Genomic DNA, 25,334 nt, shown 5'->3' on the forward strand with positions numbered 1-25,334 from the left:
TAAACTAACTACGGTAAAATTTATACACACATAAACTAACTACGGTAAAATTTATACATCACAAGCACATTTTTTAAACTCATATATCAGACGACGTAATTTATTGACGGAATCACAAGCAGTTGACATGCAGTGTTCAGTCCACTCGCACAGAGCGCAGTCACCTCCTCCGCCTTCCGGACACTTGCAGACTGATACCTGTACTCTCGAACTTCGCATTAAAACTTTCATGGCTGATCGCCCATCCTCTCAACTACTCCCCCTCCTCTCCGAACCCTAATCTTCGCGCTTCAGCTTCCATTCGAGGTAATGCGAACTTCTTCCGCCTTTTTACTTGAACTTTTCCTGAGGTTCGATGTGGTGAAGGTTCGTCTACTGGAACTCGGCCGTTTTTTGGGCTGTTTCTTCTCTTTGTTTTGGTATAACATGCACGAGGATCAGATAAAAGTTTGTCGCTCAATGTGTAGTTAATTTGTGGTTAAGGTCTTTCTTGAATTGGAGTTTCTCCGAGTGTGGTTGAGTCATGGTTCATTCGGCCTTGTGTTTATTTGAATTTATGAGGAAGTAGGATACGGCGATGGTTTTTCTTCCTGAACTCACCCTATTTTGAGGCATTTTTTGCTTTTGGACATCGAAATTTTTTCTTCTGTTTCTTCTGTGTAACATGCATTAGGATCAGGTAAAATTTTCCGTTCAACGTGTTACTAGTTTGTTGGGGAAGTGAATAGATTATGTGAGCGTTAGTTTATTGAAGGTAGAATCGTTATGGAATTGGAACTTTATAGAGGTAAGCAGTTTTGTGACTTTTTTTTTAAGGTGTGATTGAGGCACAGGTCGTTCTACTAATCTGATGGACAACTTTGTGAATTTTAAACACACAGTATTGGAAATCTCTTAGAATGTTTTGGGTCTCTTTGACAATGTTAATATTTTCTGGCTTCTGTTTTTGAAACATTGGCGCTCTTTAATACTTTCGTATCTTTTGTTGGATGACTTTGAGGAGACCCGGAACTTCATATTCTCTAGTCCTTAGTCTTAGCAATGTCTCCAAAATTGTGCATAAAAGAAGTAGAAATTGTAAGTCTCTTGTTTTCTATATTGTTAAAGACAAATTCAGCTAATTGAAGCTTCCAGATGCTGTTCTTTGCCTAAATTCATCTGGTGGGCTTTCCTGCAATGATTTTTAACAACTTTCAGCTATGTTTTTCCTTGTATTTCTTTTCTAGATTTTCATTTATGCGTTGCTTCTTTTTCTCAGTCTAAACTCGGTAGACTTTGACTTGCTCTACTCCCTTAGCATTTTTCAAGCATTAATGAAAAGTTGTGCCTTTTTGTTTATGAATTTGTCTTTTATCTTATTCTTCTTGTTTATATATATATATATATATTTTGTTTTTCGGTTAGTCACATTTTAATGCTACAAAAATAAAAGGATAATTCTCTGTTTTCTATCAAGCATGTATTATTCCTGGCAGTGTTTAAGGGAATTTGGTTAAATTTTGTTCCTCTACTTGGTGCTCCCTCTACAATGAGTTGTCCTGTTGTGTTTTTCTTTTTGTAGATTTACGAGTCTTTTCTGTAATTCCCTTGGGTTTTCAGGTATTTTTTATCTCCTCATTTTGTACATCCTCTTTTGATTAATACCCACATGTTTCCTACATATATAAGAAAAGGAATATTTTTCTTGTTTTGTTGTTGAAATTGAATCAGCGAGTGTTTTATTTTTATTTTTATTTTTTGATTTAAAGATTACAAAGTAAAGAAACAACTTATAGTTATCGAATAAAAAAGTACATATATAAGTAAAAAATGAAAAGAAATAAAGAAAATTAAACACAAGAAACTAGAAGTAAGAAATATATGGCTGATGAAGATTTGAACACGTTACTTTACCATGACATATTCTCAAAGAATAAAAAGGAAAAACTACGATATGTTGTCAACCATTTGAAGCAACAGTAGTCAAAATGGAACAACTAGAAGGGTTTCTTCACTTTCACTTCCACACACTTGGTACAACATCAACGTGAACCTGATTTGAGTAATTTCTTCATGAAGAGTTAGTTATACTGTATGATTACTGGTAATCAAGCTGCTAAAGTATACACATGAATTGATTTTTTTACTCTGTGCCAGCAGTCTGTCTATTCTGACAAGGATCATAAAGAACTGAAAAATTGATTGTTATTTTCTTGTTGGCAAATCTTAATTTTTCTTTGTCTTGTGGCTATGAAAATGGACAATTATTGTTTATTGGATGGAAAAGAGTTTCTGACGTGTTAATTCAGCTGTTCATCTGGCAGTTCTTTTCGTGGGCTCCCCAATTTTCATTCCAAGAAGGAAGTTTGAATCCTTTGTTATTTTCCTCCGTTGATGGAAAGGTCTTGCTCCTGATTTTGGGAAGAGGATATCATATATAAGAAACTGAAAAAGCAGTAGTGGTAAAAAAAACACCCTTACCATGAGTGCAACAGGTGTATGCCCAACCGAGGATGCCATACTTGCATTATTGGATTATTTAGTTGAACCTATGCTTCCTTCAAAGTCATCTTCGATAGAAAATCCACCACTAGCTCTACTGCAATCAGTTGCAAAACAGGTACTTCTGAAATTGACTTTCGTGTGTTTAATATTTTAATTCACTTTCATTCTTGAAATATTCGAACAATTATAATTAGGTTAATAATTTATTTTGGTTTCGGACTGGGTGATTGGAGTTGATTTACTGGAAACATAAAAGTTGTACAAGCAGCCGTCTGTGCTTTAATATCCATCATCTTTTGAAAGTACCAAAAGATTATGATAATACTATTACTTGTGCTTAAAAAAATTTAATTTCTACAGTGCTCTCTTCATTGACTAACCGAATGCTTTAATTTTTTCTAATCTTTTGAGTGTACCAGCGTCAAGCATAAAACTACCTATGTCAGTAAATATATACTTGTCCAAAGTGTTAGACGAACACGACTCTCCACAATGGTATGATATTGTCCACTTTGAGCATAAGCTCTCATGGCTTTGCTTTGGGCTTTCCCAAAAGGCCTCACACCAATGGAGTTAGTATTCCTCACTTATAAACCCATGATCATTCCCTAAATTAGTCGATGTGGGACTTCATCATCCAACACCTCCCCTCGAACAAAGTGCGCCTCCCCTTAATTGAGGCTCGACTCCTTTGGAATCTTAGTCATTTTTGACTGCCTTCGAGGAGGGGCTTGGCTCCTTTTCTTTAGGAGTTCTTTGTTCGATATTTGAGGATTTGAGGATTTACCAATCTATTGGCACGACTAAGTTTAGGGCATGGCTCTGATACCATGTTAGACGAACACGACTCTCTACAATGGTATGATATTGTCCACTTTGAGCATAAGCTCTCATGGCTTTGCTTTGGGCTTCCCCAAAAGGCCTCACACCAATGGAGTTAGTATTCCTCACTTATAAACCCATGATCATTCCCTAAATTAGTCGATGTGAGACTTCCATCATCCAACACAAAGAACTCTCTCTCACTATCTTACACACACACAAATGCACACGCACATTCACACAGACATGATAACTGAAAGAAGGCACATAGTGAGAGGAGGGATATTTGGGGGCTATGTATCCAGGATTCAGCTATACTCCATAACAATAGAAATTACAAGGAATGTCCATTCATTAAATTTATGTGAGCAAATTGATTAACATATTTTCCAATATTTGAAACAACTGCAAATAAAAAGTAATTCACGGCACTTCTGCTGCTTTTGCTAGTCTATGATTTATTTGATTTTTCTCATTTACACGTTTTAGTTTACCACCATTCTTCTTGCTGATAAACTTTGTATTTTCCTATATTTAATAGCAGCCGAAATTGACTAGTACTGTTCATATGATCAACACGGAATAGGTTTAAAGTAGGTTAGTTTTAACTATATGTGGCAGCTTATTTCTCACTACTCCTTCCCATAAGAAAAAAATTGTTAAGAGAGAATAAAAGTGTCGTCTATATTTAAAATCGTTATTGTTAAAAAATAATGTTATCTAACTTAGTGTTTTTCCTTTGAATCTACTATTAGATGCATGCCGTTGTTTTGTTATACAACTACTACCACAGGAAACAACACCCACATCTTGAATTTTTGAGTTTTGAGGCATTTTGCAAATTAGCTGTGGTCGTTAAACCAGCTTTGTTGTCTCACATGAAACTCATGCAAAGCTCTGATGATATTGAATTGGAAAATCCCGAGAAGCAGCTTTCTCCAGCAGAAAAAGCAATTATGGATGCATGTGGTTTAGCCACTTGTCTATATACATCAAAAGATGAAAATATAGAGGGCTGGCCCCTTTCCAAGGTTGCCGTTTTTTTGATCGACTCCAAGAAGGAGCATTGCCATTTGCTGTTTAGTTCCATCACTCAAGGAGTTTGGTCTGTCATTGAACAAAATTTAGATACCTCTGAATGCCAACCAAAGAGCGTGGAAGAGGAAAAACATGTAAACAAAAAGAAAAGAGTGATTAAGAAACCTTCAAAAGAGGGGCTAGTTGTTGTTGGAACTAAGACTCAGCAGCTTGCATATTCAGCAGTCAAGGAAGCAACTGGTATGTATTCTACTTTGTTAACTCATCGATAGTTCAATGGCTATATCTTGTTAAGTATACCAAGGAGAACTGCTTTTATTTCCTACCTTTTTATATTGAATGAGATGTCCCCCTTTGTTCGTGTTAGATTCAAAGATATGTTTTAGAATTCTAATGACTTATTGCAGAGATGATTGTTTCATATATATTTTCTTCCTCAATTAAGGATCATGTATGGTTAAGTATTAGGAAGTGAATTGTAACTCGAATCACATGTCGCCACGTACACTCAAGGGTAAAGAGGGCGGCATTAAAATTTAAATATGCATTCAAAACCAACATAAAGTAGTGTAAAGGTAATATTTGCGGAGTTAAATCAAAACGGCTTACAAAAAATGCATAAGTTTTGGGAAGTAGCATTTAAAATAATAATAATATGACAAGAAGGAAGATGACTCGATCTAAAGAGCACCCCCTGCAATTGCACGACTCTGCACGCTCCCGCCATCAACAATGATCTACACTCCACCTAAAAAGAAAAAAAAAAAGAATAACATGGGATGAGTATAAAAATACCCAGTAAGCAACCTACTTGTAGGCTCTTGTTGAACTTCATCCTATACATGGAAACTTAGGCTATGTGCTCATAATCGTCCCTTGCGATAGCTAAACTGTGGCTTAACGTCCATACCAAACTTTAATTGTCCCTTGCGATAACGAAACTGTGGCTTAACGTCCATACCAAACTGTATAGGCATTGTGTAACTAACCCTTAGCATACCTCTTTTAAGGAGTATTCAATCCCTCTCAGGTTCACAACCTTGGAGTTTTCTGTTTTCTCTTGGCTCTAGGTTTCACGTATGTCTAGGTCCTTCGTCAATCTTGCACAAAGTGTGCTTCAAGTCGTTGGGCCCATGGAAAGGCCCTAGGGTAATGTTCGTAAGTCTGGAGGAGCCCTTTTTGCTCTAATTGGTGACTGTACTCCATACATATCTACCTATTGATCTCTAATCAGTGGATTCTCCCTAGTGGTGTCGGCCAACATCTACTTGTTCCTAAGATCAGTAAACTACCTGTCACTTTGCATTTCCAGGCTAGAACAGTAAATTACTTGCTCACCCTCATTAGGTTAGAACAATTAAACTACTCATCTTAGGAATAGTAACTACCTGTTACGTTGCCTTTTCAGGTTAGTACAGTAAAATTATTTGTCACTATGCCACTCAGAGGTTGGAATAGTAAAAAGGCCATGACTCTCTCCACTAGGCACCATTGATAGCACTTCAGTAGTATACCCTCTATGAGTCCTGAAAGCATTTATGGGTGACAACTAAGTCATGTGTAACAAGTAGACCCTAACCCCTGTTGGTTAGTTCAAGAATAGGGGTTGCGCCCTATTCGTCCCTACAAGGTACCTGGTTAACCCAAGGAAACTATGGAACTCATGACTAGGTACTAGGACCAAAATACGAATAGGGGATGCACCCTATCCGTCCCTACAAGGTACCTGGTTAACCCAAGGAAACTATGGAACTCATGACTAGCTACTAGGACCAAAATACATGAAACTGGAACTCATAGTCTATGGATACCACAACTAGCACTCTATGACACATGGCGATAGTCCAACTCATAACTGGGCAATAACGGGCTATCCAAACCCTAAACCATGCATATAAATGTATAAAGACATACAACATGCTTGTCATGCTCATTACCCCCCATTGGCCTTATTCAGACATTGTTTTCTTTTCTTTTGAGGCCTTATTGATGCAAAGTTGATAAGATTGCCTAATGGATATGGAACGTTCTATGGGGATGTGGGGATACTTGTTTGCAGGCATGATTTGGGACAATATCAGGAGGCTCTTGAAGCAAATGGCATGTATGCTGTCATGCTGGTTTATGATTGAAGAGGTGTAGTCTTGTTGATGTAGAACTAAGGGAAATTCAGAATTGTATTCAATTCAAGGTAATGATACAAACTGGAAGCTGACCAATTATAGGTCACAAGTCAGCAAACAAATCAAAACTAACCCAAGGCTTCCTAACTAATTGACCAATTCGGTTGAGGGGGTAAATAAGAGAAAACTTGGGTAAACTAAAGAAACTAAAGAGTACAAGAATGGCAGATCTAGTGAGAATTAAAAAAAGATGCAAGAACTATGAAGAAACTCAAATTAAATATCTTAAAAAGTACTTCCGAAGGGATTATGATTAATGGAACTTAAATCTTCAAATATTTTACAGAGAAACCTCCCTTCACACGATTTATCACCCTCAATTTGTCCTTTTTGTTTCTTGGATGTGGATTGTCTTCTGCATATTTTCTTTGGTTGTTCCTATTTGCAGTTATGTTGGTTTAAGTTGCTTCCGAACATTTCTCATTAGCCCAAAATTGGCTCCGAAATCTATGCTTTTGTGAGGTAATGCAGTAAAGCCTTTCTTTTTTCCTTGTCAAAATTATGTTTGAAAGAAACCAAAGGCTGTTTCACATTAAGCATTTCCTTTGGTTAGATCATTTTGAGTCAGCTCATCTCAAAGCTTCATCATGGTGTTCTCTTTCCAAATATTTTGTTAATTTATCTTCAGGATATGACTCTTAATTGGAATGCTCGTATATACCCTTTGTAGATTTCTTTATTTGAGTCTTACTATTTCTTATTGCTTTTATTCCCTCCTTGGAGTTTGCATCAATTAAGCATTAGGCTCTTTTCATTACATCCTTTTCGTATCTCTAGATTTTGGGAGGGTACAAATTATATTGCTATATGTTAAAACTGTGCAACTTAGGTCTTCTTGTGTAGAAGAGAGACCTATTACATACATGGAAAGAATAATGCAATTAAGACTAAATATTGACCACTAATGTTTACACTTAAATAGTAGAATTCCAAGACTTCCCTTCAGGTTGGTTTAAAGATACTTTCCATAGTTAGCTTGCCAATTACTTTGTCACATTACTTCTTTGGGAATCCTTTAATTGATACATCAACAATTTGCTGTGACGTTGGAAGGTAAGGGATACATATTACTTCTGCATCAATCTTCTTTTTAATAAAATGCTTATCCACCTTAACATTTTTGTTCTATCATGTAAACTGGATTATGAGCTATCAAAATGATAACTTTATTGTCACAACAAATCCGTATAGGCGTCTTTTGAAGGAACTTCAATTCTCCAAGGACCTTTTTTTGTCCGTATACCCCCACAAATTCCACGTGCTAAAGCTCTTGTATGCTTCAGTACTGCTTCTAACTACCACATTTTGTTTTTCTTCTCCGCCACATAATTAAGTTCCTTCCAACAATAGAACGATAACCTGAGGTAGATCTTCTATCAGTAGTACTTTTTACCCAATCTGCATTAGTATAAGAGGGTGCTTTTTGAATAAGATACCTTTCCCATGAGTTTCTGTAAGTCAAAATTTCAACTTCAAAATGAATTGGTCCATGCATACAACATGTGTAATATCAGGATGGGTATGGGATAGATACACTAACCCTTCAACAAGTTTTTGGTATCGCTCCTTGTCCTTTATTTCTTCTGCTTTTGCAACTTGTAATTTTAGATTGAGTTTAATGGGGGCTTTCTGCAACCTTACGTTCAAGTAGTCCAGTTTCTTCAAGTAAGTCAAAGACATATTTTATTTGATTACAAAGATACCCTTTTTTGATGTTGCAAATTCCATTTCTAAGAAATATTTTAATGTTCTCAAATCCTTGATCTGAATAATGTCAACTAAGTATCGTAAGTAAATTATTCCCGATTGTTCAATCATTTGATAAACAGAGTCATTATTTGATAAATGATCACTATGCGTCAGACTCAATAGAATTTGATCTTTTTTTTTTTTTTTTTTTTTGTTGTTGTTGTTGTTGTTGTTGTTAAGGTGGAGAACTGAACCAAGAATTATCTTTCTTTATCATTAATCTAATCACAGTTTGAGACTAGGATTCTATTTTATTATCAATCCAATCAATGTTCACATTTTTTTCTTATCAATGGATATATCTCTTTACTTGTATGACTTAGATGTCTCGTATTTCTCAAAAAAGTGATTCAATTGATGGGATTTGGTACGATACTTGTGAGATTGATGAGATTGATATTCCGATCCTTCTTCTTCGAACATATTGATTTGATCCCGTAAGCAGGACCGCCATCCCAATAACTTGTTGCCACCAAAAGGAGTACCCATATTTCTTCTAGAGAATCTCCTAATTGTTCCAAGGCAACTAGAAAGAGATTCTTTAACCGGAAAGAATTTAGTTTAGATATGAGATACTTATCTAGAAGTCTTCGCAACTCAATCATGTACGATGGAATCATCAAAGACTTGACCTTTTCGAACTCTATTTGTAACTCACTATAGGCTTGAGAAACAAGGAGAAGATGTGTACGATTTCTCTAACAAACTTTTTGTTGGGTTCAATTATACTTGTTTCATCATTACCTATAAGAATAATATCATCCACTTAGAGGATCAATATTGAGATTTGATTATTCTTCTAATGTGATGAGGAAGGGGTTGGAGAAGAAGCTAAGTAATAAAATAGGGAAATTTAGAAGAAGGATCCCGACAGTTTGAGAGACCCCAATCATCAGGCTCTACAATCAGGAGAGAGAGCAACCGATTGAAGTAAAGACAAGAGAGCATCGTAAGGTCCGTTAAACGGATGATAAGGAATGAAAGAAACTCCAGGATTTCCCAAGACAAAGAAAGATCTCCCCAAGAAGTCCTTGACTCGTCCCCCCATATGGCTTTTTATTGGTGTAAAAATGTTCATCCTTATAGCAACTATAGTTTGAATTCTTTCATATCCAATTGTTGAAGTCTTTTGTAATCACTTTGGATGGAGCTTACCTTTTGTATCATTTCATTTAATCAGTGAAAGTATTTCCTATACAAAATAGTAAAGGCTCAGAAGCTACTTCTCCATCTCCTGGTCATGGATAGCCTGCCGAATGTGAAGTCATCAAGTGGTTTCTCCTCCTGAATTGAGGTCAAGAAGTTTTGGGGACCCGTATAAAGGATTCGACACTGAAAAGCAATAGGGGGCATAAGAAGCCAAAGATACTCCTAGAATCAAACGCTTGTATCATCTCCCACAATAGATGGAAGAACGAAAGGAAGCTTGGAAGGCAGAAGGGGATTTCCTTCCACAAGTTTCTAAAAGCGCCTATAGAAGCTAAATTGGAAACCTAGCTGTTGGGATGACACCTGTATTTGCTCACAATTTCCGAATGCCATAAAGTGTAAGGTTTTGAAGGGACCTGTCATGTCCATTATGAGGCAAAGCTTTTGTTGCCCAACTTTCCTATCCTCAAACTACCTCCTTATTAGGTTTCAACACCACACTCCAATTCACTGAATGATTTCCTATCCTCAAACCACTCCCTTGTTAGGTTGCCACAACATACTGCAATTCACTAAATGTGACCCACCTCCCTCCTCAACCCCTCCCTGCAGAAATTCCCATGTGACTTTTCCTTGATAGATCCATGTATGTTGAAAAGAAAGAAAATGCACGGGATTTCAGGATAGTCTTCCCCTTCAGAGAAGAAATCTTTTTTTTCCTTGAAGAAGCTCTTGTAAAAATTTCAATTACCTTGAATGAATTTTAAATCTTTCACCTCTGAAGATTAATTTTCTTTTGTAAATTTCATGCATCAATGAAATTTGTTTCTTATTAAAGAAATGTTTAAACTTAGTTCTTAAACGCAGATGCTAGTTCAATAAAGTTGTTCATTCAGTACCAATATTTTTAAAAATAAAATTCAATTAATCTAAAGTCCCCATTGAACATATTATTGGACTTGGTGTAGCCTGATGCAGCAATGGCGTGGAAGCAAAATTCATGGAGTCTCCTTTTTGTTGCTATTCACCCTTGGGGTCCTATATTATGGATATGTCTCTTATCTTGGTACTTACAGAGAGTTGCTAATCCTGTTTATTTTCATGCAAAACAGGCATTAATCAACACGATCTCAAAATTTTAGAAAGTCACGTTGCCTACTCTCTAAGTAAAGAAAAATCAGCAGTCTACTTTTATATGATGCAGTGCACTCGATCAGCAACTGAAGATGTAATTCAAGTTCCCATAAAAGATGCCGTTGACAGGTTTCATTGTTTTCCTTTCACGCCTGCCCCCTTCAATTCTGTGTCTTGGTTTGAATGCATGTTCCAGGAGCTCATGTGAAATGAGCATGGATGAAGGTCAGTCCTCAAATGCATAGATACCCTTTTTTGCTCTTGATTTTTCTCTTTTCCATGGTATTAGTTTGCAGGATTCGTTGTTTAAAAAAAATGGTAGGAGATGGAGCGTTACTTCAAAAGTTGAGTACTACCACATTCTTCCTTATGTGAAGATGGTGCTAACCTGGTTTCACAGGTATACTTTTCATTGCTATGGATATTATTTTTGATGTTGGTATTTATATGTCGGCCTGCATAACTTGATACTTAAAGCCTGATTCTTGATCATTGTGACCTTGTTTATTTCTGCTTCCTGGTGCCGCTGTGTCCAGCCTCTTGGCTCTTGCTAGTTGCCAGTAATGTGAGGTTTAACTATTATTGGATATTAGTTGGAACATAGTAGAAAGAAGACTGCCAACCCCATAAGCCTCTCGTTCAGTAAGGGGTTGAGGAGATCTAAGAAAGGAAGAATTATCAGAAGATGGCAAGAAAAAGCTACTGATATATATCCTCTTATCTAAAAAAATGATACAGATGAGGAAACAAGGCGCATGAGGTTTTTCCCCACTCAAAAATCCTCCTAAAATAGGTGTTCGACTCGTCCAATAGAACACTTAACAAATTGAGAGAATAGAGGATCCTCCACCAGAGAGTATTAGGCTCCTTGTGGAAACGCTACAACAGTTTTGCCAAAAGAGTCTCATTACATAATTACAAAAACATCAGACATTAGCAGAAGTGGTTGGTAGAGAAGTCTCCCAGAGGTGGAGATAGAGATTGAACGAAGGTGGGGAGTGAGAATTGGGGGAGGGGAAGGAGTTTTCTAGAGTTAGTGTTTATTTTTTTGTTTTTTTTTTCATTACAAACTTTTTTATAAATGTTAATTTGTGGGCTTTTAATGGACACTTTGTAGCATGTTTCTTTACTGGGTTTAAATGGGCTCATATAGCTTATTGGGTTTTATGTTCTTGTAAATTTTAAGCTAAATTCAAGGACCAATTAAATCTTCCTTCACATTTAAAAAAAAAAAAAATAATTATTTTTATTATTTAGTAAAAAAACTTAAGTATTTTGGGTTTGATCTTTTAATATATTTATGAACGTGTCCCTAACGTGTCCATATCCTATGTTTTAGAAAATTGGTGTGTCGTAATGTCATGTCATGTCTATGCTTCTCAGGCGAAGCTTGTCCATGCAGTTGGGTTTTGGAAAAAGTCTTTCCTAAGTTGGTTAAGGGGAAGAAATTCTTTTAAGGAAAGGGTGGAAGTGCATTTTCTTCTTCTTCTTCGTATTTTTTTTTTTTGAATAATTAAATTAAATTTATATAATTAATTAATGAAAATTTATTTTTTCTGGACGAGGAGCTTAGCTTTTATTATCAGAAGCGAGTGAAAAATGGAGGGAGACTTTGTTCTAAGTGGTTCTTGCAAACTTCTCCAACTAAAATCCGTCTTTCCTTACAGTCTATCTTGCTTGAGGATGGGTAGTGTAGAAAATTGACCTGTAAATTTGAGATCTTGGCTGCATATCTTTGATTTCCAGCCGTTGCTTAAAAGTCATTTATCCTAAATCTCCCGTTTTAGTAGTTTGCAGGTGTGGAGAATGCGCTCCTTTGTATGTAGCGTTTTCTTATTATCTCGAAGTTCTATATTAGGGAGTAATTACATATTTTAGAGCAATGGAAGTTCTTTTTTGCCTCATAATGGGAAGCATTGTTATTCATTTCTGTCTCAATACGGAGAAGTGATTACATTCTAATTTCTCTATCATCTCTTTCACGTAGGGAAACTTTAACAGATAATTTGGGAGTCGTAGGTGGAGAAAAGATTGATGAAAACCTGAACAAGCCTAAGAGAAAAGATGTAACCAGGAAGCTTGGAACTCAAAACAATCAAGACGATGCTACTACAAACAATATGAATAAAGGCACTAGCATTTATGATGCAGGATTGGAGAGATTGCCCGATAAAACGAACTGTATGAGTAGTTTGCATGATGCGATCTGCAGGCCCCAGAGTCCTAGTGTGGATGACTTGGTTCCCTCCAATCCAATGGAGAAGAGAAAGGGTGTACCGACTCCCACCCAAGTTATCATGTCATATGTAAAGAAAATACATGGTAGTCCAGTTTACAATCACTATGAAGCAACTATCCCATGTTCGGTGACTGGTAGGCAAGTTTACAATCACTATGAAGCAACTATCCCATGTACGGTGAATGAATCGAAGGCTTCAGAGAGTGGTATCAAAGTCGAGGTAAGATGTTGTGCTTCTCTTCATATACTTAGTCTTGATTTTCTATTTATCTTTAGGATTTTAAGTTACATATTTTGCCTGAATTTTTATCAAACATTAGGACTCCTGATGCTTATGGGGACATTGACTGACATTGACTCAGATTTTATTCTCTCCTCTAAAGTTTGGCTTAAAGCATGTCTATATTTTAAGAATTATTGTGGGTTCATCCCTTGAAGGATCTGGACATGATAATTTTTGGAGCAGTTTTTGCATGCTTTATTCACTCAAGATCAGATTCTCTGTTGGGACCTATGGTCCAAGGGACAGTCTTGAGGAGGGGTCAACGTGGTTACTCTATGTTTTTGACACCACAAGAGATACTATTTGGCTTTAGGTATCATTTTTTTAATGGATTAATTGAAGAATTTGCACATTTAAATCCCTGACCTTTTTTGATAATGTAAAGAATTATGTCAAGTGTAGCAAGGTAAATAATTAAAAAAATTGAAGTTTTTAAAGAATTGTTAGTCCTTAAAAAATGATTCATTGCTTCTCAATTAATATAGGTACACAACTTTGAAAATTCTTGAAGGAAACTGGAAAAAGAAAACATCTAGAGTACAAGATAACCCCTGTAAGCATAGGACATGACCAGATACTCTTTATACGTCCCAGTAAATTACAAGATAACCAAGTAACCTCTATCTTCAACTGCATAAACTTTGATATAATTAAACAGAAAAACTCTGTTATAGAACTAGTGGAAAAATTAAACCATTGTAAATGCATTGAAATGAAGGATGGTGAAGACGTAATAGTGCAATCTAGCGCAAAAGAGTTGGGAACTAGAACTCTCGACACAGGATCCTTATTATTATTCATTTAAGTTCATTGACAAATCTATTATAAATGAAAACCAATTAATTCCAACTATTATGTAAGTTTTCGGATTCAGTATTCTTTTAACATGGAACCAAGGAGTTATTGAATTCAATTTTTTGCGTGCCACATCTTTACTTCAAAATTAATTATCGGTATGATGAGCTTGTTAATCCAAGGAAAATTCACATCTTTACTTCAAAATTAATTATCGGTATGATGAGCTTGTTAATCCAAGGAAAATTCGATCTGTACTTGACAGAATGCTAGTTATTAATGTTGTAAATTAATAATTGTCATAATAACTCAGATTTTTCAGATAGTACAATCTGTAGCTTTTAATGAATTAATTTTTGCCTTATTTTATTATATTTATAATTCAGCTGATAGAATAATTTACTTTCCAGGATGGAATACTAGCAACAAATCCGTGTATTGCTGAAGGCAGTGGTGAAAAGGTTGCTTCTGGCAATCTCTCTGACAATATTTCAGATCAAAATAGGAATGATGATCATGCTCTCATCACCTGTCAATCGAACACAAAGCATCTTTCCAAGATGCAGGCAATTATTTCGAAAGAAACAGCATTGTCACAAGCTGCCATTAAAGCTCTAATTAGAAAGAGGGATAAACTGGTACAAACACACATCTTATATTGTGAAGTTTTGGGCTTATCCTTGTCTCATGAATTTATTTTGAACCAGAAACTTTTAAAGATAGCGTGATGCAAAAAAATGAGAACGCGTAATATATAATAAATAGCTGAGAGCTTCCACTTCCACCATAATTGTAAAATAGAAATGGGCGAAGTGATTTAAATCTCACGTCTCCTGCACCTTTGTTGATGAGATGGGTAGGAAATTAATTAAGCTTGCTCTGGTTTCTTTTTGTATGTCTCACCTTACAGTGGTATTCAGCTGGCCCTTTCTCTCTGACCAAGGGTTTGTCATAAATTGAGCCCTTTTGAATCATCTTACATAATCGTTATTTCTGACAGTGTAATCCAATCATTGTCTGCAGTCTCATCAACAGCGCATAATTGAAGATGAGATAGCTCAGTGTGATAAAAATATGCAGACAATATTAAGGGGTATGTTCTATTTTCTTTTTTCTTTTTTTGTTCCTCCTGTTCTTGTTTTGTTTCTACAGTTTATTCTATTCGATATGCTTCATGTATGAAAGCCTCTAGAAATTTAGATGATTTCCTTCTTCAAGTACTAGCAGTCCTCGGTCCTCTTTTTTGCTTCATTTTTACTTGATGAACTCTTACCCCAGCTGTCTATGATTTATGGTCTTATAAGCCTGTGGTGCATGCTATATAAATGATTTTTCAGTATTGGCTTGAGCCTATGACTCTAAATGTCGTTATAATTGGTAGTCTAAGGATTTTGTAGATCCTGAGCTTCAAATGGAAGTAAAATGCATATTCTAGGATTTTGTATTTTGTATTTGTCATTGCTTTAATCATTTGATGTTTATACTGGAGCTAGATTTTCAATTTTATATGTAAACTGATGAATTGTGTTATATTAGAACAGGTAATATTAGAAACTCATTATTGAATTAAAATATGCATTGAAAGAAGTTTGAAATTGTTAGTGGTGCATCCTAGTATTTTAGATAAAAGAAGAATATTTGATAGTGCTGTTATATAAAAAAAAAAAAAAAAATGTGGGGTGCTAAGTACTCATGTTACTGTTTTTTTAAAAAAAAAAATTAATTAGCACCAATGTACAAGTAGCTAACACCATTGGAGATGCTTTATAACGTTAAGGAGATGCTTTAAATTTGAACTTGAGTTTTTACTTTATTCCCTAGTTTTGCTTATTTGATTCCATAATTATTTTTAGATTTTATTTTGATATTTTTTCATCAGATCAAGTTAATCTATGTCATCATAACTAACCAAAGAGAATGTCTGAATTACATTCACATTTTGGTTGCTAAAGGTGATGAAGATGATTTTGTTGTAAAGCTGGATTCTGTGATTGAATGTTGTAATGATGTATGTCTAAGAAGCGCAGCTGAAGATAAACCTTATCAATACTCTGAAGAAAACTGCTCATCTCAACTTGTCACAAGGAAGAGATTGTCAGAAGAAATTCTCTGCATACGGAATCCATGTCAGGTGGGTTAACCATTGACGATAATAATATTCAAAATTTTTATATTTGAGGGTATTGTGGTTGTATTCGTATATTTATCTTAATGCTGCCCAAGTTATATTTTTAAAAACAATAGGATCTCATCATTCCTTACAATAGATTTAAGTAAAAGAGATCAGAGGGCCTTGAAAGGAACTCTTCAAAAGAATTGCCATGCTAAAATTATACATCACAAATAACACAGAAGACATTATTTCGAACAACTGATTTGGAAGAATAGTGATGTTAAATAGCTTTATTATGGCTTAGTATACGAGTTGGAAATATGTGGACTTAAAACATCGAGATTATGATGTCACTTTTTAAAAATTTGAGATACACATAAGAACTTATCATTAAAAGTTGAAAGTAGGACTTGTATAGACAACTGGAAAGTTTTTTCTTCCTTCATTTTTTTTTTTTTTGGGGTGGGGAGGGTGTGAATTTTTGAGTTCCTATTTTTGTCTACTTTATACATATGACTAATCTATGCAAGGAAAATGCTGCCTCAATATTCTTTATGCTACTGGTCAGCACACCTATTTTTCGAGATCCTAGTTTTGTCTACATGTTTATATTTATGTTTTAAACTTCTTTATGGTCCCTCTCATACGAAAGAGATTTCCAACTTTTCTCTTTCTGTAGATTTTCCTCTCAATATCTTTTAGAACTGGGAAAGGACACCTACTATGTCTTCACTTAAAAAAAAAAAAAAATCTTTATCATGGATGGAATGTGGTCCTCAAAGAAGAAAAATTGAGAACTTAGTCTATGAGCTTAGTTATAAATACAAATTTTATCTTTCTATGGGTGATGTTAGGCCTCCAATAGTAAGAGTGTACTGGAGGAGGGGTAAAAAGTGAAACATCCTTTGGAAGTTTAATAGGATGAATTGCCCTCGTATTTATAGGGGAGTGATGTAAGTGTGAGGGAGAAGATGAATCTTGTGAAGTTTGTATAGGGAGGGAAGCTGGCCCTCAAGTTTTGTAAGGTGCTTGGTTCACCTCTTTCTTTGTGAATAGTAATAATATTAGTGTTCATACCTACTTTCCTTAAAATATACTTTCTTGTATAAACAATAATTGTCGAAGGATATTTGTGTAATTCCATAAAATAAGGGTTAGCGATTATTATTTAGATTTACTGTTGCGTAGTATTTTAGGGATTTATTTAAATTTAATAGAGTATTTAGATTATTTAGTGATTTAGATTTAGTTAGTCTCTCCCTCCCCTTGTAAAAGGACATGTAATTCTCTGAAAATAAAAAAGAAAAAACAGCAAGCTAATTTAGACTCTCAACATGGTATGAGAGCATCGTATTAGATCAGAACATCGAAGGGAATTTTCTTGATGTGTTAAATAAGGATATGAAGACGTTGAAGTTCCGGATTCCTTTGTACAAAAAGTTGTCCTTGGCTGGAAGCACCATCCATTTGATTGTCGGGAAGTGAAATGGCGAGGAAGAATGAGCTCGAGTTGCCAAATTTGTATGGCCATAAGTGTTTTTTATATTTTGCTGCATTTTTTGAAAATGTAGTGTTAACGAAGCAGTTACTTACACACCGGTGGATTGGAGAAGGCCGTCTGGACCCTTCAGGTAGTGGAGATCAAACACCTGAAGTTAAAGAAATTTACAATGCCCCCTATTTTGTATTCTGCTGCAATTATACTGGCCAAAGAAGAGATGTTTTTTTAATTACGATTCCGGAGGACAACTCATTTGGTAAATCTTTTGGCTGCTCATGATATTACAATCTATGGCAACCTATCTGCACTTGCAACTCTTGGACCAACAGAGTTAAAGAGTTTAGTTTTGGATATTGAGATTTTTAGTTTTGGATATTGAGAGTTTTCAGTTTTATTCGGAGCCTTCATAGCTACCGGTCTTCCACTTGACCTAATTTATTCAGAGCTCTCATAGCTACCGATCTTTTCCCTCGACCAAATTTATCAGGTGTCATTGACAAATTTATTCAGAGCTTTAGCTAGTTGACAAATGTATTTGGAGCCTTCATTGCTACCGTTGAAGTCATGTCTTGATGTTGAAGTCGTGTCATCGAACTCGTGCAATCAATATTGCACATTAACCTAACCAGTCCAAGCTAAGAACGAATGATATTTATTACTCAGCTTGAGAAGGTGTCGAAGGAATGATATCTATTACTCAGCTTGACAAGGGGGTGTCAAAATTTATGTGTAATTCATAAAATAAGGGAAATAGTTGACCGTTGGATTTATTTAGATTTAGTTACCTACTATCTCTTTACATTTGTATTTGGATTATTTAGATTATCTAGTGATTTAGATTTAGTTAGTTCTCCCTTATAAAGAGGACAGGAAAGTCTCTGAAAATAAATAAACAGCAGTCTAATTTAGACTTCAACAATAACGGTAGATTTCAACTTGCTCTCTTGCCTGTAATTCAAATGCTAACTTTTGAAATTGGTTGAACAGATCCTTGTCTTCTGGGTTCTTTAATTTAAACTGTAAAATCCATGTGGATTCAGTGGATTTTCATTTCGTTAAGAGAGAGTTTCCTTTCTAGGACAAGAGACACGTATTAATTCAAGTTGCATTGTCCTGAGTAACAAATGGATCACAAAAACTTGTAACTTGTAATACCATTGATTAGATACGCGGTTGAGGATGCTGCTAAGATGGTATTTGTTATGTATGGCAAACTTAGGCTAATAAAATGTGTAGTGTATTGATATCTCTAATGCGTTAACGATATCATGTACGTCAAACTTATTGGGACCGGTTATCAATTTGGACTTGCCTAATGCACAGGGAACATTGAACTTCAAAACTTTTGAAAAGCAAGTAGCATAAGCTTTCAGATACTGTTTCAAATAGTGTTGGGATGTAAATTTGATGTTAGTCTGCTATACATTTTTATTTCATTATTTCCACATTTGCTAACATTTGCAGCTGTAAATGTAATGATGCTCTGTTGGTTGGCAGGAACTGGACGATATATGTCATAAGAATAATTGGATATTGCCAGTCTATGGAGTTTCGTCATCAGATGGTAAGATCACATGTTTTTTCTCGCCTGCAAGTTATTCTTCTTCTTTTTTTTTTTTATTTTTTTTATTTTTTTAATAAATAAACTGCATTGCAAATCATTTGGATTTATATGGTGGATTCTCCCTGTTGCATCTCGAAATATTCCACAAATATGAAGTATTTCTCTTTCCTTCTTTCCCCTCTCCTTCCCCATGAGAAAATTTCAATGGTGTTTCATCCTATTCGCTTCCATTCATCCATGGGTATGTTGCCGCTTCTCCCTTTGTGGAGACGGCCACCGCCGTCGAGTGTGATCAGGCTGCCACCTCAGTTCTCGGTTTAAAGCCTTGCCATCTCAGGTTGGACATGAGTTTGACCTTCATAGGTTGGAGAAGGGGTATCCTTTGATTATTGGGAGAATTAGTATTCTCCATGATAGAGGTTGCGAGGCTCATTTTGATAGGGGATGTTCCACTTCGCTGTGTGGTTGATGCCATTTTGGGTGCCTTGGGGCTTCTTGATATTGGACATATCTTTCCAGATTCAAATCCCAAATAGAAGGGTGCTCCGTCATTTTTTTTTTTTTTTTTTTTTTTTTTGCTCAAAGAACCTGTCTCAATTGAGCCCTCAATAGCCGACGGACTTACTGTCGAAGGAATTATTGGAAAATCGATGGACAATTCTTGAGGAGGGCAAGAGCAATTGGAGGATTCGTGTGTCACAATCGCACTTTTCTTGGCAACGGACTTTTGTGATTGTGTGGCACTCACTCCCAACACCAAGTGAGTCGAGCCAATTTGTATTCGCGTAGCCTATGGCCGAGCAACGTATGCTCAAGCCTCTGGCCCCATTTGAAAAGAAGGTTTTAGAAAACGGGGGCAAAAAGATTTTTGAAAGCGAGTATGAAAGTAAGAAGGAGAGAAGATTTAAAAGCAACGTTATATAACTATAAGCAAAAGGCAACACAACGGCTTAAGTTTGCTAGGCTTAGATGTGATTTTGCCAAATGGTGGGAGGAGTTGACAACTAGTCACACCTCCTATAGTACATTTTGAGGTGATTTAGGTTTGGTAGGCCTAGACATGACTTCACCGAGTAGTCGTACAAACAAAAAATACAATAGTAAGACAATACAACATGGAATTAAATAAAGGGTTCAACATAGCATGACATGAACATGCGCCCACGGGAAACACGCCCTAGACGAGCATGGCTGTGTTACCGTGCTGCCGCAATTGCCGAATCCATTCATCTAATCAAGAAGCATTTAGAGTGAAAGAAGCTGATAATGAATTTGGAGTTGAATAAGACTGATTTGTGGGATGAGGCATGGTTCTATTATGGGTGAGATTGAAAAGAACAAGGCATCAGAGAGAGAATTGCTCGAGTATATTGACATCATAAGGCTGGCTAGAGAAGAGAATGATGCAGAGTTGGATTCAGAGTCGTTAAATACTTTAGTCAGCATGAGAAGAAATTCAAAAGAGAAAGAGCTTGAAGCTTTGTTAGCGGGGCAGAACGATTCTTTCTCTTATTATATTGAAGTGGAATTGAATTTCAAGGAACATATTTAAGCTATAACTATACGGCTTGGCAAATCCTGTAAGTGACTTTGCTGTTGAGTGAACTGTGACCCTTGCACTTGTGTGTTATGAAGGTTTGACATGAGTCATGCTATGTGTATGCTTTGATATGTTATGCCATGATATATGGTTATGTTATGGAAACTATTATGTCATGTCATAATTTATATCATGGGATGACATGAGATGATTATGCTATGCAGGCTATGGGATTGCGTGATATTGATATGAACTTCCATATGTTATGCTACATATACTAAAATACCATGTTCACCGTAGGCTTGTGAGATACTGTTAAGCCACATGTTATTTATGTTATTTATGAGAGTTAGGTTTGTGAAATGAAATGGAGGTATGACTTGCATCATAAGAGCATACCATGGTTTTAAAGCTATGAGGATCTCATGCATTTTGTATTGCAGGTGCATTGGGATATTTCATCATTATGATTCGTATGAATGTGTGTCTTATGATATTTATGTTCGCTATGATATTATATGTGCGCCCTTTCCCTCCGTGGCGTCCGGCAGCGTGAGTGTACGCTAGCCCGACGAGCCAAACCTAAAGGGTATGTATACGAGCTCACCTAGTGGGTCTATGTGCGTGTGCGTGAGCTGTGTAAGGAAGTACTACACATCCAACCCTGTCCGACTTGAATTGGAAAGCAAAGCTCAAAGCCATGCAATGTTTTTATGCAAAGATAGGTCCCACTATAATTGCTTGTGTTTGCATTTCCTAGGTCCCACTATAATTGCTTGTGTTTGCATTTCCTAACCCCAATAGAAGGACTACTCACTAAGTTTGTCGCTGTGAAAACCATGGAACCAAAGCTAGGATAATTGCATTTGTGTCTAAATTGTAGTCCTTAGGTTAGAGTAGGGCATGAACTTTTTGTTATACTTTCTCCATTGATGTTTGCTTTTATTTGAAATTGTTTTTACTTTTATTTGAAATTGTTTTTACGAATGCCCAAGTTCCTGCATCAATTATGAAATGTTTTAAATCAATTGTTTTGTGCACGTTAGACATGTCATGCATGTAACGTTTACATTTTGTGTACTTACAATTTGAAATCATTTAACAGTCTCTAATAACAGTATGGAATAGTTGTGCTAAAATGTGTTGTGTTTATGATAGCATCAATTGTAGAATAGTTGTGCTAAAATGTATTGCGTGTCTTGAAGGTGGATTCCAAGCTAATGTAATATTAAAAGGGATGGATTTTGAGTATTCAAGCAACGGCAAGGTGTGTCACAATCCTCGTGAGGCGAGGGAATCAGCTGCGATGAAGATGTTAGGTCAACTATGGAGGATGGCGGCAAGTCAGCCTTAGTTCTTGGAGCCTTTCATGTAGGATATGTTTTAGTATGCTCTCCAAGATTGTGCAGTCTGAGGTAGTTTCTTTAGTGGGAGTACCAATCAAGATAACTGTTCACAATTGTTCATGATGCTTTTCGAATTTAGGATTTGCCTCGTTACTATTTCGTTTTTAGTTTTCTGTTCTGTTCATATTTTTGCTAGCAATTTCTTTAGCTTGATCTATTTCTGGAAAGTATAAAAACATATTTCAAGTTCGTAGCCAAATTTTGGAAAGGTAGGTTTGATTAGAACCGTTTAGAGCTCGTGTTGTTGTTCTCGTCTTGTTCTTATTCGATGCCATTTTCCTTCTAGGAATTCTAATTCTGAAAACCAGATTTGAAACATAAGACCAATGCTAAGCTTGTTTCTTCCTTAGTTTGGATTCAAGATCACATTGGGTTTAAAATAGAACTCCATGCACCCACAAATTCCATTCAAACATGGCTGTTTAAGAATGGTCATAATTTAAGTGTTGGGAGCCACATTCCTCACATTATGAGTTCACATCCTACCTTTAGCCTTTAGTCTTTCTCCCTACCAATAGTTATATGCTTAGTCTTTCTCCCTACCAATAGTTATATGCTGTTAATCGTTGTTGTTACTTTGGCTTGCATGTATAACACTTAATCGTTGTTGTTACTTTGGCTTGCATGTATAACACTTTAGCGTTGTTGTTACTCTGGCTTGCATGTATAACACTTTCAAAATCTCTCTTTCGTTTCCTAAAACTTTCTTCTTAAATTGAGTCCAGATTCTCGAGCATACGTTGCTTGGCCTTATGCGACGTAAGAACGAATTGACTTGCTCACTTGTTGTTGGAAAGTGATTGTTGTTGGAAAGTGAGTGCTGCACAATCGCAAGTTCGTTACTATCAAAATAAGAAAGCAACCAATACGACTCTATTTCAATTTATAACTATTTAAAATATGAATCAAAATACAACTGTAACGCTCCTAATTTTCTAAACCTAATTAGTGATGTCACCCATGCATACATAATTCATTGCTCAAGCTCGTCATGAATAATCGTTTAATCATTCAATACGAACAAAGACGTAACAAAGGAGAGGAGCAGATCATCCAGCCTTGAAAGAATAGTTCAACCCTTGTTTACGGGAGAAGTTCAGGATAAAAAACCAAAGCTAAGGAAAGGAGCGAGAAGCCACTTTATAGTCTTTGTTGAATAAAGAAAGAGGATTAGAAAGAGAAAGAATGAATCGTCAGTCTTGACTTGTTTACCTTGTGAAAGAATAGTGGTGTTTACCTTGTGAAAGAATAGTGGAGCCATACCTTGTGAAAGAATAGTGGAGCCATACCTTGTGAAAGAATAGTGGTGTTTACCTTGTGAAAGAATAGTGGAGCCAGAGTAAAGTTCGTTGGAAACAAAACAAGTCTTTCATAAAGATTCATAAATCCAAAACATCCATCTCAAAAAAATAAATCTTCAATAACCGAATTCAAAAATAAATCTAAATAAAGCAATACTCATCTAAAAAAAATAAATCTTCAATAACGGAATTCAATAATAAATCTAAATAAAAGAATACTCAATGTTATAACTTAAACCAGTCCAAAAAAAACGTAAACTCCTAGAAATATCTCATCTCCAACTTTCATGGTGTTCTCAGCTCCGTCGTCAACCGTGCATTGGCGCCTTGCCTTTACCTGAAAAATGTAGGTAGTACGTGGCTTGAGTATTTTATGAAATATTCAGTAAGTCACCCCACTGTTGGGGTTAGGAATGCAAACACATGCAATATATGAGCGGGACTTAACTTTTCATAGTCTTGGGCGCTTTTCTATTCCGGGTAGGGTTGGATGTGTGGTACTCCTTTACACACGGCCCATGTATGCGTACATAGACCCACCAGGCGGGCTTGTATACATACCCCTGAGCCTGACTTGGTCGGGCACAACGTGTTACACGTCGCCGGACACCATAGAACAGAAAAGGGCCTGCATGATGTAATGGCGAACATAAATATCGTAATTCATTCTTTCATATCATAAAGGGGAAGAATCCCGATGCACGTGACATACATATATGCATGAGGTCCCTTAACATATCTAACATAGCATTAGATAAGCAATGCTAACATCGCATATACGTTTCTTACATTACATGGCATCTCACATGCCTTACATTACATGACATATTACATAACATGAAAGTACATTCCAGTTGCATAAACATCTCATGACATGACTCGATAATATTACGTGTATCCATGGCATCGATCAACATTTTCATGACATATATTACTAACATATCATTCATAACTTCACATAACATAAACGGTCAACAGTCAACATAACCCATTACGTTTCATAGCTTAAACAGTCACATAATTCATACATCATATAGTCATATCATATAATATGGTGCATGCAGGGGCTACAGGACACACCCCATACATCATATAGTCATATCACATAATAGGGTGCATGCAGGGGCCACAGGGCAGACACCATCATACAACACGTAGTAAGCTAACTCCAACCGTAAGGTCACTTACCTCGATGGTCTTGGTTGAAGTCACTCACAACGAGCTAACCCGAGCGGTTAAATACGTCCTATGATAACCACATAAAAACTTAAGGAACCTTTCATAAGGTACCCTAGCTAAACCTCATGCTATTTATCAAAATAAACCCCCGACTTAATCTGTCTTTAACATTTAGGAACCATACTGACCTCGGATGGTAAAACTAATGGCAGAAACGGTTTCGGAAGGGCCGAAAACCTTAGAATCAATATATTATAGTGATACCGAGCCGCCAAGCCGAGCCGATCAACCAAGCCGCCAAGTCGAGCCGCGGGATTTGACGGAGCCGAGCCGCTGTATACGTCAAGCCGAGCCGAGAGCACGCGTGCGGAGACGAGACCAAGGCTGCAGCGCGCGTCCGTGTTGGGCCGAAACGCACAGGGCCCGCATTCGTTTCGTGGGCCGATTTAGAGGCCGAAACCCGACCTGACTTTGCGTCTTCTTCGCCCGAACCCTCACGAAAACTCTAATCTGATGTGCTGCCGCCGCCGACGCTGACGACGCAATCCCTTCCGCTTCCGACGACGGTATGTGGCGTCCTCCTCCTTCGTTCCAACGGTTTGCCTTCTTTGGTGCAGCGATTCCGACGTTGATGTTAACTTCCACTCGACTCTTCCTCCAAAACAGCAACACAATGGCTTTCGAGAACTCGCCGAACAAGAAAACTACCAGCTAACAAAGCCACACGTTTTCTCGGTTAATTCACTCAGACACCCTCGAAAACCCAACAATTTTGGAGAGCAAAAGTCGTTTACATGGAAGGAGGAGAGTTAAATATAGGAATATAAAAGGTCTTTATAACTTTTCCATTGGTC

The 25,334-nt window shown here is 36.5% G+C and overlaps 1 protein-coding gene across 5 annotated transcripts; it reads left to right on the top strand.

Moving 5' to 3' along the window:
* The first annotated feature begins 103 nt into the window (after positions 1–103).
* Positions 104–22,124, top strand: LOC111807382 (uncharacterized). Of its 5 annotated transcripts, none has more exons than XM_023693090.2 (11): positions 104–366; positions 2,304–2,599; positions 4,062–4,584; positions 10,538–10,688; positions 10,849–10,959; positions 12,547–13,018; positions 14,287–14,514; positions 14,900–14,969; positions 15,829–16,007; positions 18,988–19,054; positions 21,800–22,124. In XM_023693090.2, exons 2-11 carry the CDS (start codon positions 2,462–2,464, stop codon positions 21,946–21,948), a joined length of 2,088 nt encoding a protein of 695 aa, XP_023548858.2. In that variant the 5' UTR covers positions 104–366; positions 2,304–2,461; the 3' UTR covers positions 21,949–22,124. The 5 variants fall into 5 exon arrangements, with proteins under 5 accessions (XP_023548858.2, XP_023548857.2, XP_023548856.2 ...); XM_023693089.2 differs by having other exon boundaries at positions 104–306; positions 2,289–2,599; XM_023693088.2 differs by having other exon boundaries at positions 104–306.
* Positions 22,125–25,334: the final 3,210 nt, after the last annotated feature.

The sequence above is a fragment of the Cucurbita pepo genome, chromosome 12 (assembly GCF_057944985.1).
Source record: "Cucurbita pepo subsp. pepo isolate OVF chromosome 12, ASM5794498v1, whole genome shotgun sequence".
NCBI classification, from domain to species: domain Eukaryota; kingdom Viridiplantae; phylum Streptophyta; class Magnoliopsida; order Cucurbitales; family Cucurbitaceae; genus Cucurbita; species Cucurbita pepo.

Excerpts from the sequence above, each read along its gene's own strand:
- LOC111807382 (XM_023693090.2), top strand. The coding sequence starts at position 2,462 with ATGAGTGCAACAGGTGTATGCCCAACCGAGGATGCCATACTTGCATTA. Across the intron at positions 4,585-10,537 it reads AGCAGTCAAGGAAGCAACTG|GCATTAATCAACACGATCTC; the intron begins GTATGTATTCTA and ends CATGCAAAACAG. Across the intron at positions 10,960-12,546 it reads GTGCTAACCTGGTTTCACAG|GGAAACTTTAACAGATAATT; the intron begins GTATACTTTTCA and ends TCTTTCACGTAG.